The 16,599-nt window shown below is 46.2% G+C and overlaps 1 protein-coding gene across 13 annotated transcripts in view; it reads left to right on the plus strand.

Moving 5' to 3' along the window:
- sox6 (SRY-box transcription factor 6) overlaps nucleotides 1-16,599 on the plus strand; it is a 200,594-nt gene that overhangs the window by 166,824 nt on the left and 17,171 nt on the right. For all 13 annotated transcript variants that reach the window (XR_004206768.1, XR_004206765.1, XR_004206766.1 and 10 more), the window contains one exon: nucleotides 11,155-11,260. Coding sequence is in view for 9 of the 13 variants with exons in the window: in XM_031813468.1 (XP_031669328.1) it covers nucleotides 11,155-11,260 (106 nt within the window). In the remaining 4 variants the exon portion in view is untranslated. The remainder of the gene's footprint in view (nucleotides 1-11,154; nucleotides 11,261-16,599) is intronic.

Here is a 16,599-nt window from a genome sequence, read left to right on the forward strand (position 1 = left end):
GTTGGTGATAGAGGATCGGACCATGGTGCTGCCCGGTGCGGGTTAACACTCTGATGTCTCTGCCCAATTAAAGCAGACATACGGCCCTCTCCGTCCCTCGACATGGGACAGGGGTGCTTTGTACCAGGAGCACACACACTCCCCTCCCCGGGATTCCCTTTTAAAATATCTTCAAGCGATGAGTCAATCAAGGAGAGAAAAAAACATCCACCTCCCTCTGATTGGTGCCATATTGCCAGTTGGCTGTGAGGAGCAGGCAGGAACTGGGAGCGGAGCTTCATTAATATTTCAACACCTGACACTTTTAACCAACACATTCAACTAGGTCAATGTATATTTTTAAAAAATTACGAATATCTATTTTGATTTCTTCTTTAATTTAGTTTTAGGGGTAAATCTGTGTCTACGCAGGTGGCAATGCAGTGAGCTCAGACTGAAGTGTGTCAAGTCAAGGGACATGACTAATAGTTTAACAACTCAGTGGGATCAACTTGTCTTGCCATGCCACCAGACAATAAAACCATTTAAAGTTCAGTCCCATCTCACAGAGTTGTGTCGTTAAAAAAGACATTTCAAACTACAGTTTTTTATGGTCGTACACCTTAACACCTCGCAATCATAACTGTTCCTGTTAGCTAGTCACGCTTCCTCAGTTTCTCTGTCTTTGTTGGTTCTCCACTAAGTGGGTGAGTATGAGGCCCGTAGAGTAACGTTAACACTCCCATCTCCCGTTTCCACTCAGTCTCTGTCTGTGTCTGTCGGTGTGTCTGTGGGACGACCCTGTAGCGTTCTCTACCTCCCTGACTCTAAGGTGAGCCAAGCTCCAGAATCTGCTGCTACATGATATGAATGCAGTGTGTGAACAATGCCCTGAAAGGAACCGTTTTCAACAGGCAGCAAACACCTACCCCTCCATTGTTTTTAGCAGGTAGAGCTTACTGCTTTTCTCTGCCCCTCTTTTGTGTGCTTTCGTTTTTGTCTCGACTGCATTATGGGCCTGTCTACTCAGCCTGTGTTTAAACAATCCTCTCAGGTGAGCTGTGTGTTTTTATAACAGGGAGGGGCGTTTGTGGCTGACGCTGTCAATCACTCCTCACCTCTGCTCCACCCCGTTCAGTCTGTGTACTCATTCTGAGGAGAGAGAAAGAGAGAGAGACAAAGAGAGAGACAGAGAGATAGACAGAGAGAGAGAGAGACAGACAGAGAGAGAGAGAGAGAGAGAGAGACAGAGAGAGACAGACAAAGAGAGAGAGAGACAGAGAGAGAGAGACAGAGAGATAGACAAAGAGAGAGACAGAGAGATAGACAGAGAGATAGACAGACAGAGAGAGAGAGACAGAGAGATGGGCAGAGAGTTTAGACTAACAGTGAAATGCTAATTTACGGGTCCTTTTCCAACAATGCAGAGTTAAAGATAAAGAATAGAAATGTCAGTGTTAGTATGTGTGGGTGTGTGGGTAGAGTCCATTGTGTGTGCATAGAGTCAGTGCAATGTAAGAGTCAATGTAACAGCGAGGTAAGACTGTGGAGGCTTGTGGTTCAAGATCACAGCATTGACAGTACACAGCCAAGAACAACAGATTATAATTAGGTGGGCTATCAGTTTGAAAATATGACTGGTATTTTTGGGGTTATCGTGTTCCCCTAGGTAACCGTACACACCACAAAGACTCCTTCTTTTGGGAAGTCAGTCAGCCTTCGTGTGCCTGGCCTCTCTCTCCATCCTCCCACCTGGGTCTCTCAGAGGACAGCTTACCAGAAGCACAACTATGTTTAGGAGAAGTAGCTGCATCTATAATGATTTAGCATGAAACCCTTGGCACTACCTCTCCTGCACTCTTAGAAAGAAAGGTGCTGTCTTGACCCTTTCCACAGAGGGTTCTACATGGAACCAGAAAAGGTTATCCTATGGGGACATCAAGAAATGTACAGTTGATTCCAAGAGTGAGTGAATAACTGAACTATAAGTGCTTAGAGAGGGACTGAGGAGCAGCTCTTCATGCTGTCTCAGTCATACCAAAGAGACACTCCAATGTGAAACTCTAAGGTCAATGTGGTAGTGAATATGATCAGTCTTCTGTTGCCATGCTTGGCTCCATCCCAAGACCAAAGGCAGATAAAGACAGTTCCAGTGACACTGTCCCTATCAGGATGGTGTGTGTGCTGAGTGCTGGGACACACTCTAACAAGTGAGCCAGATGAGTGATCATCACAGTGGCACAGTAAAAACAGAGGGCTGTAATTCAGCCTGGGAGGGAGGGAGGGTTAGGAAGGGGCTAGGGAGGGAGGGATGGAGGGAGGGGGTGGGGGGGCAGGCCTGGCGCGGCACAGCACGGAGTGGCCTTCCCTTCCCCTGATACAAGCCAACAGTCTGCACAGGCCCGGACGGCCCAGATAAAAGCTTTCACTTTGGTCAGTTTCAGAATATGAATATTTCAGCCAAGCACCTCACCTGACATAAATACTGTGGGCTCTTTAGTAGCTGTGCTCCCGGTCGGCTGTCTGGAAGTTTATCACAGTGAAAGCTTACATGAAGATTCAGGAAAAGTAACATAAATGGGATTAAGGAGAGGTTAAAATCATCTAGTGTGGCTGTTGGAGGGGGATATTAAATATTGATTTATCACAGTGTAACGACCCAGCCGGAGAGTGGGGCTAAGTGCTGCTTACAGATGGATCAATTCATCTTTTAATACAAAGTGTGTCCATGGAGCACAATGCATCCCTTCCTCCTCTCTTCTTACTCTCTCTTTCTATCTCTTCTCTCTCTCTTATCTTTCTCTCTCGGCTCTTTCTTCTGCACTCCCCTCTCTCTCTCATCTCTCTCTCTCGTTCCTCCTCATCTCTCTCTCCTTACTACTGCCCTTTGAGGTGGAAGATGTCCTTTAATTCTACAGTTCACTAATCATCTACCTTCTTGTTGAGGACATGTCAAATATTCACTATTTACTGTTTTCTATTTGTCCTTTTTTACTATATCCCATCAGTATCAAATCAAAATCAAATTAAATGTATTTATATAGCCCTTCGTACATCAGCTGATATCTCTAAGTGCTGTACAGAAACCCAGCCTAAAACCCCAAACAGCAAGCAATGCAGGTGTAGAAGCACGGTGGCTAGGAAAAACTCCCTAGAAAGGCCAAAACCTAGGAAGAAGCCTAGAGAGGAACCAGGCTATGTGGAGTGGCCAGTCCTCTTCTGGCTGTGCCGGGTGGAGATTATAACAGAACATGCCCAAGATGTTCAAATGTTCATAAATGACCAGCATGGTCGAATAATAATAAGGCAGAACAGTTGAAACTGGAGCAGCAGCACGGCCAGGTGGACTGGGGATAGCAAGGAGTCATCATGTCAGGTAGTCCTGGGGCAATGTCCTAGGGCTCAGGTCCTCCGAGGGAGAGAAAGAAAGAGAGAAAGAGAGAATTAGAGAAAGCACACTTAAATTCACACAGGACACCGAATAGGACAGGAGAAGTACTCCAGATATAACAAACTGACCCTAGCCCCCCGACACATAAACTACTGCAGCATAAATACTGGAGGCTGAGACAGGAGGGGTCAGGAGGGGTTATGAGAAATGTTTTTAGTTTTTAGGGGTGCAACTGCATCTAGGGTATTGCGCAAGGTTAAATTGAGTTCCTCAGTTAGGTGGTTAACTGATTTTTGTCCTCTGACATGCTTGGGTGGTCAGAGGAAGTCTGGAAGGGCATCAAGGAATCTTTGTGTTGTCTGTGAATTTATAGCACGACTTTTGATGCTCCTTGGTTGGGGTCTGAACAGATTATTTGTTGAAATTGCAAACGTAATAAAATGGTGGTCCGATAGTCCAGGCTTATGAGGAAAAAACATTAAGATCCACAACATTTATTCCATGGGACAAAACTAGGTCCAGAGTATGACTGTGACAGTGAGTAGGTCCAGAGACATGTTGGACAAAACCCACTGAGTCGATGAGAGCACCTCTCCAGCTAGGATGGAGTCTGTCACTCCTAAGCAGGCCAGGCTTGGTCCTGTTTGTGGGTGAGTCCCAGAAAGAGGGCCAATTATCTACAAATTCTATCTTTTGGGAGGGGCAGAAAACAGTTTTCAACCAGCGATTGAGTTGTGAGACTCTGCTGTAGAGCTCATCACTCCCCCTAACTGGGAGGGGGCCAGAGACTGTCGATGCCGACACATCTTTCTAGCTGATTTACACGCTGAAGCTATGTTGCGCTTGGTGAGCTCTGACTGTTTCATCCTAACATCGTTGGTTCTGACGTGGATAACAATATCCCAATACTCTCTACACTCGCCAGTTTTAGCTTTAGCCAGCACCATCTTCAGATTAGCCTTAACGTCGGTAGCCCTGCCCCCTGGTAAACAGTGTATGATCGCTGGATGATTCGTTTTAAGTCTAATACTGCGGGTAATGCTGTGCAATAAAAGCTTTTCCAAGAAATGTTCCCTTTTGAAATATTTATCTAAAGGTATTATTGTCTGTAAAGGGCAATTACTTTGTTCCATTATTTATTTGCTCAGTGGATGCTTTTATCTAGAACAACTGAGAATGTGTACAGTCAAATACAACAGGATCCATTTGCAACTCCTGGAATTGTCTCCTGCTATTAGCATAGCTAGCTAGAACTGGTAAAACTGTTAGGATTGGTTGTATTCATCTGCAGGTTGAAGATTTCATAGTTTTCCCATACTGTATGAACTGAGATACAGGAGAAAGGCTACAGAGTCACTGATTCAGGTGTCACAGATTGGTGATATTCCTATTACTCTTGTCTTGGTTGACATTCCCATAGCTCTTGTCTTGCTTTAGATTCTTATAGCTCTTATCTTGGTTAATATTCCCATAGCTCTTGTCTTGGTTGATATTCCCATAGCTCTTGTCTTGGTTGATATTCCCATAGCTCTTGTTTTGGTTGATATTCCCATAGCTCTTGTCTTGGTCCTGGTAGTACCCGCTGTTCACTGGAGGCTGTGTGTAGAGATACAATATATTCCTCTGCTGACATCTCCCAAACTGAAATCAAAGGGTGAAAGGCCAGTGTATTAACCTATTGAACTGCCCCTGTCCCCCTGACACCCTCCCCCCCTACATTATTGATGAGTACAATATTCTCTTTCCCATGTCGTACAGCTCAGAGCCGAACATATTCAAATGGGGCTTTGCTGGTGTTCCACAAAGTCCTGACTCCTAACCTTTCGCGAGTAGTAGAAATGCTCTTCTCTCTAATCTGTGTGTGTGTGTGTGTGTATGTGAGTGTGTGTGTTTGTGTGTGTGCCGAGGTCCTATTCAGGCAAAGCCCTCACAAAGACTTTGAATATAATCTTGTCTGGTCTGCAGCCCTGGAAGCAATTTTCTGCTGCTTTTCGACTGCTGTCTTGGAAATTGCCAACCAAGGCTTTTTGGCTGCAATGTAAATCCCTGGCATACATGGGTTTGGCCGTCCAAATTAGATTATGTTCTGCTCCCAGTCACTGGCCATAGCCAGCAAGTGCCATTGTTGAGTATTGCTTACATTAATGCTTTGTCCAATTGTTCACATCTGTCAAAGGAATAAAAATAGTCTATGACTCTGAAAGAGGTTGTGGATGTGTGTGGGCGTCTGTCCCAGGCCAGGACTGAAACAATGCCACCCGCTCTTTCTCTCTTTCTGTCTCTCTGTCTCTCTGTCTGTCTCACCTCTCTCCAGAAAGACATCAAGGCCGCATCCCGGTTGGGCTGTTGGCTGAGGTAGTTCCCTTATTTTCTGTAGTTGCGGTGTAAAATGGGGAATTGCCAATGCACTGCAGCCGCTCTAAAATGTTACTGGCCCCAGAGCTCTAGACCTGCAGAGAGAGCCACGCTCACTGTCGGCCGGGCCTCTGTACAACAGAGACTGGGGAGAGAGAACACGCCATAATGGGCCTGTTGTGCTCTGCTGCAGCATTGTTACAGTGGGCACATAACGGCTCCTGTGTCTGCCAGGTCACTCAGTTCACTCTCCATATTGTTGTGGTTATGGTAGTATTGTGTTATTGTAAGCAGAGGGTTTGATAAGGCAGAGATGTGAGCCCAACTTAACGGTCCCCGGAGGAGCCAGTGAACAGTTCAGGGTCATTGAGAGCTGGAAACCCGTAAAAATACAACAGCAAATGATCTCAACCCAGTGTGGAATAAAAAACCACAGGAGAGCTCTGTCAGAAAGGCCTTTACAGCACAGAGCAGAGATGGCAATGCATAAAATGCACCATTTGGAAATTAAGTTGAAAGGTCAGGTTTTGTGTGGCTGACTTGGTTCTCCTTCCAGAGAAAAAGAGAAGAACATCTCAGCCTGGTGTATGATAATATATTCTGTCATTAAAAACAAACCAAAAACTCTATCTGGCGTCCAGCCCGGATTAGGGGTAGCAGTTAGCAGTTCAGCTCCATAATTGAACTAAGATGCTACTCTGTGCTGCTCTCTTAATGAGGTGGTAGCCTGGTGCTGTCAGTAGAGGCTGGAGGACTCAGAGGACTGGATGTCTAGGGCAGTGGTCCATCTATGGCCTGAGTGATCCTGTGCCTGCCTTGGGGGATGAGGCCTGTGGAGCTCCAGCAGTGCAGGGCTGAGGCCCAGGGAGCAGGGGAAAAGAGAGGCTGCATGAAAGAAACCCTTGGCTTACCACACCACTGGATGGGCTTAAGACGTAAATGGTTTAAAACTACCAACTACTGGAGAGCTGCAACATTATAAATAACATTGCAATTGGTTACAACTGAAATACAAAACAGATTGGGATGAGAAAACGGGATGTAAAGACCACTTTGTCTCCATCTTAGTCAGGGCAGGGCGCAAATTGCAGAGGTTTAGGCCCTCAAGGTCTCCACTCTGGGTCATATGTGACCTTTGTGATGAGTGACAGCTGATACACAAAGCCTGCTATTGTGCTCAGATCATAGAGCTGTGTGCTTCACCTCCCCATAGACCAGGTGTTTGAGCTGCAGCATATGCTGCGAGGCCCGCTTTCACAGACATGACAATAACAGTTATTCAACAGAATATTATGGCCTTTGTCAGTTGTCTTTTTTTATCAAGGTATTAGCCCTATGCACCTGGGAAACCGAAAAAAGGAAATTACCAAACTCCAAGGTTTACGCACCTGTCCTGCTTGATTTTCATCAAGTGAAGCTTTTCAGTATCTTACAGAAGCAGCCCCTTTAACAGAAGAATAGTGGAGGACTTTTCAACTTTTTTTCACTTAAATCTAGACTATGTTTTCAGCTGTCCTTAATACCGGACCTTAAACAGGCTCTAACAATCCTTATTATCTTACAGTTGTATGGAGCAGACAATCCAAGGCCTTATGGTGGTGGCCAGGCTATTTATAAAGGAGAGGGGCAGGAGTGGAGCGGCAGTGTGGTGCGTAAATATAGGGTAGACACAGGCACAATGCACAGGGCCTCCTGCCTCTCTCTGCCTCTTCTTCTGCTTTCCTTACCACTGCCTCTAGTTGCCTCTGCCAGGGCTGCCCAGGCCCAGGATACGCCCTGTGGCTGTGGGCAGAGAAGCGGGCCTCCTGCACATGTTCTGTGGCCAGGCAGATTAAAGCCCTCTTCACAGTGCTGACATGGGCCTTCTCGGGTTCCACACTTCTCCAATGCTAAGCTAAGAAGTTCCACTGACTCTGCCATCCCTCGCCCTGCTCTGTTCTCTACGGCTATGGAATGACTTGACTGGGCAGCCATTTGCTATCGAACAAAATATGTTTGTAACCAAATTTGAGACAAAAAGAGCACTCGGCAGGGCGGAGGAGATTATTGTGGGTGGCTTTTTTTCCACTTGAGCTTGGAGCGCGTCGCTATAATTTGAGATGTGGGATGAAGGCTGCATGCTGAACTCATTTGAGGGAAGGACCGCTCGCTCGCCAGAGGCCATGTTCAGAATGGGAGGGGAACAACTTGTACCATTATATATTTTGTATTCTCTCTCTCTGCCCCTCTCTCATGTTCTCTCTTCTTCATTCCCTGCCTCTCCTTCACTTGTGCATTTATTCTGTCAAGTTTTTAAAAAACTCCCTGCATCTCTCTCTCTCTTTTTCTCTTTCTCTCTCTCTCTCTTTCTCTCTCCCTCTCTATTTTTCTCTCTCCCTCTCTCTCCTATCCCAGTTGTCCTATTTTTTTCTCCATTTGCTGAAGCTATGTGCTCTTGCCATCCTCACTACTGTACATTACAAATATCCTGTATAGTGGGCATGCAGCAGGCAGGCGGTGGTGAGCATACTGTACCGTCTCTCTGGACGGACGGAGGGCCATCGTCCCTGGATACCACCACATGTCCTTCTGTGCCAGAGTGATCAGTAAAAATTTCATGACATCATAAAATAATAAAAATGCCATTAATTTATCACAGCACTTGATGCAGGGGTAGTAAAGTAGCATTAGTTCACTGAATATTTTCAAGCCTTGAAACAAAAAGCCTGATGTTGTGCATATCATTTATCCCCATAATTTTAACTGTAATTCTAATGCATGGACATAAATGATAAAGGTTATAAGCAATAAGTATATAAAACATACTGTATAAAATGTAATGGAAATTCATTGTAGCATATTGCACATATTTAGTCTAATGTTCATTAGCATTGCCAACACAGGGAAAGAGAAAGTCATATTTGTACAATGTTTAATAACCTTGTAGTTGACATACAGTACTGTCCAGCTACAGTAGAGTACAGTAGAGTACAGCAGAGTACATAAGAATACAGTAACTCACATTAGACAACACATCCTAAATCAACCTGTTATAGGCCAATGTAACAATGATTGCTGATGTATCATCAGACTGTACAGAGTTCTATTATATTTAATGATGTGTCGGTAATAAGGGTTTAATTCAATAAGCTGACTTGTTCAACACTGGCCCCAGCTGACTGGTGCGGTAGCTGATCTCCCCTCTGTGTGATCACTGGGACTTTGTGGTGGAGAAAGGAGAAGTTTAGCGCTGAGCTAGTTGTTAATGAAAGTCTTTGATGGATGGCTCCTGTTACTCATCCCCTCAGCCCAACATGATGCTTAATGATCATGAGTTTATAAAAGGCCTTGATTGATCAGGAGGGGCCAGTAGAGTGCAGGGGGGGGGGGGGATAGTAGACGGCTAATTTATTACACAGTTCCCCCAGAATGCTGAGTCCTCCCAGGCCCTCCCAGCAGAGAGGAGAGGACTGTCCATGTAGCATCCCATCCCAGGCCGCCATTGCCCATCTGACTAATCGCACATCCGTCAATTTGTCATCGGGCCGCTAGCCTCTTTCATTAAGTGCAATAATGTGGCTGGGTGATGAATACAGCAGTGTGTGTCGCTTCACACGGAGCGTGGCGCTGGGAAGGCATGGCGCTCTATCTTATCTTTACAAAGCGCCTTCTGCCCAGCGGGGACCAGCGCATATGTCATAATTAGAAAACACTTAAGTTAGCAAAGCCAAGGCAGATAGGCAGCCTCTAATCACAGGCCATAAGCAGGTGGTGGTTAATTGTAGATCAGAATCACTCAGATGTTGATACATAATGATGGCTCCTTGAAGCATGATGGTAAATTGCAGCACTCTCACTGTCTTTCACACACAGAGACACACACAGATACACACAGGGACACACACAGAGAGAGACATACTCTCTCTTTTTGAGGAATAGTTCTTGAATAAATAAAATGCCTCAGGATGATGGAGAAGACTTGAAGTGGAATTCAAATGTCTCAATTTGTCTTCTTGTCATCCTTTTCAGGTCTTACTGGCCAATCAAAGGGAAACTGAAAGAGGAAAAACATTTCAGTAAATTGACAATGGACTTTTTTTTGACAATCTATTTTTTTTTTCTCTGAGAAATGAATGAACAACTGTATGTTTTCTTCTGGAAGTAATGCTTTTGATCAGGATGTTCTATGAAACCAAATCAAACAGCATTGTATTGCAGGTGATGTTCTGTATTAACCTCCAGTGACTGAAGTGTAATGGTACATTATATTTTCTCTGATAGGAGAGAGGTATACAAGCTCCCATGTGGGTGGAAAAACAAGAACACAAACAAAAGAGTGAAAGCCCAGAGAACAGTGAAAGATTAATGTGTGTGTTGGTGTCGGTGTCTGTGTGTGTGACAGGGGAGCTGTTAGCATTGTATAGGGAGCCCACCTGAGTGTCTGTACAAACTGCGTGTGATAGGCAACCTCAGAAAAGACACAGGAAGAGGAGGGGTACACATAGTGCACCTTTGGAAAAGATAGAATGCTCACCCTGGGAGTAAAACAAATGCTCTCGGCTGAACCCTGGCAACATGCCTGCTTTTAGTGTCTTCCAGGCGAATCCGAGGGGGAGAGATTATTTGTGTCATGCCGAGTCAAAGTGTCCATCTCCTACTTGAGTCTTTAGAGAGGAAGACAGCCCTGTGCTAATGCCCTGCGCATTCACTGCCGAACTAGGTCATTTAACAATGGAGCGAGCAGCAGTCGGGACTCTCCCCCTGCATAATACATTAAGTGTAATGTGCAGCAACTATTCAGAGGGCCCCGAAAGCTGTTATTTTATTCTGTAAATGCACACGGACATGACGTTTAACATTGTCACAGGCGAGCGGAATGAACGGGTTTCATTGTGCGTCAAGTACAACATGATGCCAAGTTTAATCTGAGCATAAAGCGACATGACAAAAGGGAGAACACGGTGTGTTCTATAAAGCATGAGCCCTGAATACGTGATGGCTGCTGAGCTCTGGGCGCTAGCACCAGACAGACAGGGGGATGTACAGCAAAGATTACAGAGGGAAAACCTGAGCGCTGCAAAGAGAGGGCCCCAGTCCCTATTGTGTGCTCGGGATCACAAAGTGTTCCTCTGTAACTCTATTTACAGCACCCCTGGCTCCTACTGTCTCTACCTCCCTCCCTCCTGCCAGACATTATAGCATCTGCTGAATGCAGGCAGGGATGATACAGGCAAGCTCAATCCACTTCCCATCATGTCAAAGGAGCGCCTCTACAATAGAGCTAGCAGTTATTTCAAAGAGATACTGTGTTTCAGAAATGACTCATTCAGTTATTCTATTGATCAGCTATTCTCTTGATATGGAAAGACATGTACTGTATATGCAGCAGTTTGTTCAGATTCCTGATTGTTTCTCTCTCTCTCTTTCCTCTCTGTTTCTGTGTACTGTAGGAGCGGGCACACTTTGAGAGCCTTGGTCACCACCTTAGCAAACTGGGAGAGGATGGCAAAATTGGCCACAGAGTCATTGACCTCACCAGGCCAGAGGATCTGGATGGTAAGTACAGACTTCTCACCTATAGTTTTCCCTTTTCCCATGCTGAAAAGCCATCCAGTCAGTTCTATGTAACAGTGAATTCTTCAGACTGCTGCCTGGATTCACCCCCCCTCCAGTGCACAGTGTGTTCCTATAGTGGACCAGAGAGAGGTGAGGGCTGCCAGAGCAGTAGACCAGGGGGAGCTGGGTTGGGGGGATAGTGGTGTTTGAAGGCGCACATCGCTCCCTGGTTTTCACAGGTAGGTGAGGGAAGGACAGGGTGCCTGAGGACAAAGCTGGCCCTTCTCCAGGCCTGGCCCCGGCAGCCGCTGCGCTTGTTTGAGGTCCTGGGCACAGAGGTGTAAATTCGTGTAGCACCCGTGTGACAAAGCGTCATCTCCCTTTGTGGGCCTGGAGCGTAAACAGTGGCGAGGAATGCCTCGATGCGCCAATGTTTGTCTGACGTAAATATTTGTGTCAGTTTCCATGGCACTTCAGAGCCCCGAGCAGAGGGAAAATGAATCAGGCTCACCTTTAATAGCTGCAACATTCTCAAGATGGAGGGAGAGATATTTCTCAGGACAATACAAGAGCACTCGCCTCTTTAAGATCCCTTCTAAACGCCCTTTTAAAACATTTCCCACCAATTTCCCCATTTCCCAACATTCCCAACAAAATAATTACAACACACAACGTTTCACAAATTGTATGGTCTACCTCACATAAACCTGCTTGTTGACAAAGTCAAAGAACTGAAACATGAATGATTTATCTTGTCTGCTTTCACATCACACCCATAAATTCAGGATTAGAGGTGCAGTTAGTGGCCATAGAGGGATAGTTCCCACGTCGTCAACCGCAGCAGACTCTCCCACCCCTCTGGCCCTCAGGGCAGATGTTCTCTAGGTCCCCAGCCTCTCCCAGTTACCCCAGTGAGAACCTTTCTTCTGCGGCTACTGTGGAGTCAGGACAGGAGCAAGGCGCGCACCAGCCCCTGTCGTCAGGGATCAGTTGTGCCCTTTTATGTCCTGTGCAGGGCAGAGGAAAAGGCTAGCGCCAGATGCCTCTGGGAAGTGAGTTCGCAGCGGGCTGTGGATTAGGAGGAGGCAGGGAGGAGAGGAGAGGCAGGGCCCACGGAGGTCCTCTTCCCAGGGGGAGAGAGAGAGTGGTGGCTAGAAGCCAGAGACATGCACATAGCTCACCAACACAGTCACCATTTCATCTATCTCCACAAATATATCTGTCTGTTTCAACAGCACCACCAGATGAATGATGTGAACAGGGTTTTAACATGATGCCCACCACATTAAAGCCTCTTTTTATAACCGCAATCGGTTTACTTTGGAGAACAAGATCTGTGTTAACTTTTGAGGTTCTTATTTGGAGGCATTATGTTGAGCAAATCTAAGAAAAAATATGTTTACTATGAGAATGGATAGGATATAACAATTATAATAAGATTATTATTGTAATTTACTTTAATTATTTGCAATTTCCAAATAATTCATAGCTGTCAACAGCATTTTCAACCGCTTACCCGGTTGAATGATTCCTTGAGGGAGAGCCAGGTACCACATGTAAATATGGTTCATTATTTTAAAGCAGGGACTTTTTGTCCTGCAACACGGTATTCCATAGCAGCACAGAGTGTACTGCAGACACCTTTCTGCTCCCCAACATGAGGAAAACTACTGCTAGTATCTGAATATACCTGAACAGGCTGTAGCTGCTACCTAGTGACTGTAGGTCTGTCAGGTCAGGGGTCAATTTCCCTGCAGAGGAGAAACACTGTTATTCAGAAGACCACTGTACAGCAGGCCTCGTTGCAGTTCACAGAAAGCTTTATGATGCTTAAACTAATATTTGCAAAGCATGAGGCAAACAAATTAACAGCTGCCAAAGTTCTAACGGGGGCCATTGGAAAATAGTGGCATGGTATGGGAATAGATAGAATTTACTTCATTTTGGAAAGCCACGAGCCACATGCATCAGCTCACCGCAAAGTCATTAGGTATTTTTAAGCTCAGATGAAAAACATGAACAAATACCACAAAAGGCCTCAACCCAGCCTCTTTGTTCATTCACATATGGCTTGGAAGAAGTAGAATGACACGCGGGTTGTGTGTTTGTCTAACGTGCCGCTGCCAGAGAGGGTCCTGGGAGAACAAGGAGAGATGCAGGGAGGCAAGAAACAGAGTTCATCTGAACGCACAGCACAATATCAGCCAAGGAGAAATAAGCAAGGCAGCTTGGCTAAGTGGAAATAGGCTAATAGGCTTCGTATGGGGTAGGAGGAACAGTAGTGTTGTACTTATGTTGTACAGTAACAGACAGTGATGTTGTGTTTATTTGCCTTGGTAGCTCAGAGCTGTTGTTCAGTTTATTATCAGATGATTGTTTTGAGAGGTTCATGTTGTTGTTTTCCTTCCTAACCAGAGGTTCATGTTGTTGTTTTCCTTCCTAACCAGAGGTTCATGTTGTTGTTTTCCTTCCTAACCAGAGGTTCATGTTGTTGTTTTCCTTCCTAACCAGAGGTTCATGTTGTTGTTTTCCTTCCTAACCAGAGGTTCATGTTGTTGTTTTCCTTCCTAACCAGAGGTTCATGTTGTTGTTTTCCTTCCTAACCAGAGGTTAATGTTGTTGTTTTCCTTCCTAACCAGAGGTTCATGGGAATTATAGGCTGACTTGTATTGCCTTGAATAGCCCCATAGGAGGCTATGTGTTCGAGCTCAAACTAGGTGGTTTAGACATGAGACCATATCACTTACAACTGTAATATATTAGATCAATTAGGGTGTCCCTTTTTCAAGTTGGTTGATTCCCAAAACAATGAATTCAAATGGTTTTTGATGAAGGGATAAAACATTAAATTTGCAAACATTTACTTGATTCAGACAATTCAGACTATTCCCTTTATACAGTTCACGTTTGATTAACAATAGTTCTGTTTTATTCATATAGGCCTATCCTTGGAGACTAGCGTGCGTGTGCCTGTGTGCCTGTGTGTGTCATTCCCATAGTCTGTTATGACGGGGAGTTGGTTTTGCATGTTGTTGAGGGCCCAGAGACTGCATGTCAGCCCAGGTTGCCCAGGTTTTATTGATTCATTCTGGAATAGTGAGATGTGAACAGGAATGCACCTTGCCCCACTTTAAGGCTGATGGCATGCAAGAGGAGATGGAGGAGACAAAAGTAAGAGCTATTCTGTGGCATGCAAGTGCTAACATGTCAGCTGTTAGTTCCTTTACACACACATAGAAATGGAAGAATTCAAAGCATCTGACTGGCATGTTATTGTTTAATTAGAGGACTATGAACCACGGCTTGAATAGAGGCACTGAGCACTGCATGTGTCATATCTGTCCATACACTGCATGTGTCATATCTGTCCATACACTGCATGGGTCATATCTGTCCATGCATTGCATGTGGGCTGATCCCCTCCCTTGGAGGGAGAGGCCCTATTGTCAGCAGTAAATACCTTTAGTGAGAGGTGTTTGATTTGATCCCACTGGGCGGGGAGCAGGGAGGGCTTGGCAGGTTGGAGTGATTGTTGCCTGCTCACTGAGGCAGACCCTCCTGAGCAGATTCCGGGGTGACAGTCGGCACAGGGTCCAGTGTGAACCTGCAGCACACAAGGTGTCATAGGCTGCTGGGCTTCACTACACTCTCTCCATTTTTTGCCTCTTTCTCTCTTCCCCTCTCTCCTTCTCCCCTACTCTCTCTCTCTGTCTCTATCCCCCTCTTCTTCTCTCTCTCTCCCTCACCCTCTCTGTCCTTCTCTCTCCCTACCCCCCTTCTCTCTCTCTCTCTCTCTCTCTCTCTCTCTCTCTCTCTCTCTCTCTCTCTCTCTCTCCCTCTCTCTCCCTCACCCTCTCTGTCCCCCCCCCTCTCTCTCTCCCTCGCTCTCTCTGTCCCTCTCTCCCTACCCACCCTTCTCTCTCTCTCCGTCTCTCTCTCCCTCTCTGTCGCCCTCTCTCTGCCTCTATCCCCTTCCTCTCTCTTTCCTTCTCTCTCTCTATCTCTCTCTCTCTCTCTCTCTATCCCTATCCCTCTCTCTCCCTCTCTCTCTATCCCCCCTCCTTCTCTCCATCCCTCTCTCTCTCTCTCTCTCTCTCTCTCTCTCTCTCATGCTGCTCATCTTCAGTGTCTGTGGGAGAGACAAATTAAAAGCAGATTCTCATATCACTCCGTCACATTGAGCTGCAGGCCTCATGAATCACAATCAATTCGATTAAGCAGCCTTCCCCTGTTCCCCCTCGCCCCCCTTCCCAGCCCCAACCCTGGGGCCTGCCCTGTCACTGCTAAACATCTGTATTTATTTACACAATCACACACCTAACTAACTGCTTCCCCAACGTGCCGCTCCCCACAAAAAAATCAATTAATGCTTGTTTGTAAATGTCAGAACAGTGTTGGGTGTTTTATTGGAGAGAAAACAGCATTGTTGTAAATTGTATGTTACCGTTGTGGGGTGATGCTTGGTGAGCTTTAGGCCCTGCTGCTGCTGCCAGCTCCCTCAGTGGCTGCTGCTGCTTCTGATTAGGACACATCATGATAACCCTGCAGGGCCAATGGGGGGGGGGGGGACCTCCCATGTGACCATACACAAGCACTGTGGCAGGGACGGATGCGGTCCTTTGTCCCAATGGATTGGTAGCATCTAGCAGCTCTTAGCAACCTCCTTCTAGCCCAGGGTCAGGCTCATTTCTGCTCCCAGCTCCAAGTCCCAACACTGACAGACAGAGCCCTCAGCCCTGAGTCTGGTTCTGAATCTGGGTCTGCTTAGCCCGTCAACACTCCGTTCCACACTCACACAAAGCCACCAGGATGTTATAATACTGTTTATAGGAGCCATAGATTTCCCTTTCATGGCCTGCTGGTGCAGATACGAACTGGAGAAGAAGTGCTCCTCCTCGTCTTCCGCCTGGCGAACCAGAACCCAGGGCTTCATGGGCCTCATCTCTAATGAACTGATTGAAGTGGTTTGTTTCCTGGCGCTGGTGTCAGGGTGGCGGGCCGTGTTGTGTCCCCCTCCTCGTAAGAGGCTCACCTCTGCCCGTATGCATGCATGCCAGTATATAAATTGCTGAATCAGTGTCAGTGGCAGAGTAATGGCACGGGGGGCATCGTAAATTAGAGCGAGCGATCCCAAGGCGCAGACACTGGCTGTCGTGTCTGAGTGAGCACTACGCTCCTGCCCTAATGAATACCTTCATCTGGCCCGGCAGTCAGCAGATTGGCCTACGTTGATGGATACTGTCAGCCCCACGCCACACCACATTTCATTGCACAATAAACATGGCTGTCAAAACCAAACAAAGTGAAATCAATTCATCCTGTACAGTGAGTGCGTGCTA

Source organism: Oncorhynchus kisutch, linkage group LG3 (assembly GCF_002021735.2).
Source record: "Oncorhynchus kisutch isolate 150728-3 linkage group LG3, Okis_V2, whole genome shotgun sequence".
In the NCBI taxonomy this organism is placed as follows: domain Eukaryota; kingdom Metazoa; phylum Chordata; class Actinopteri; order Salmoniformes; family Salmonidae; genus Oncorhynchus; species Oncorhynchus kisutch.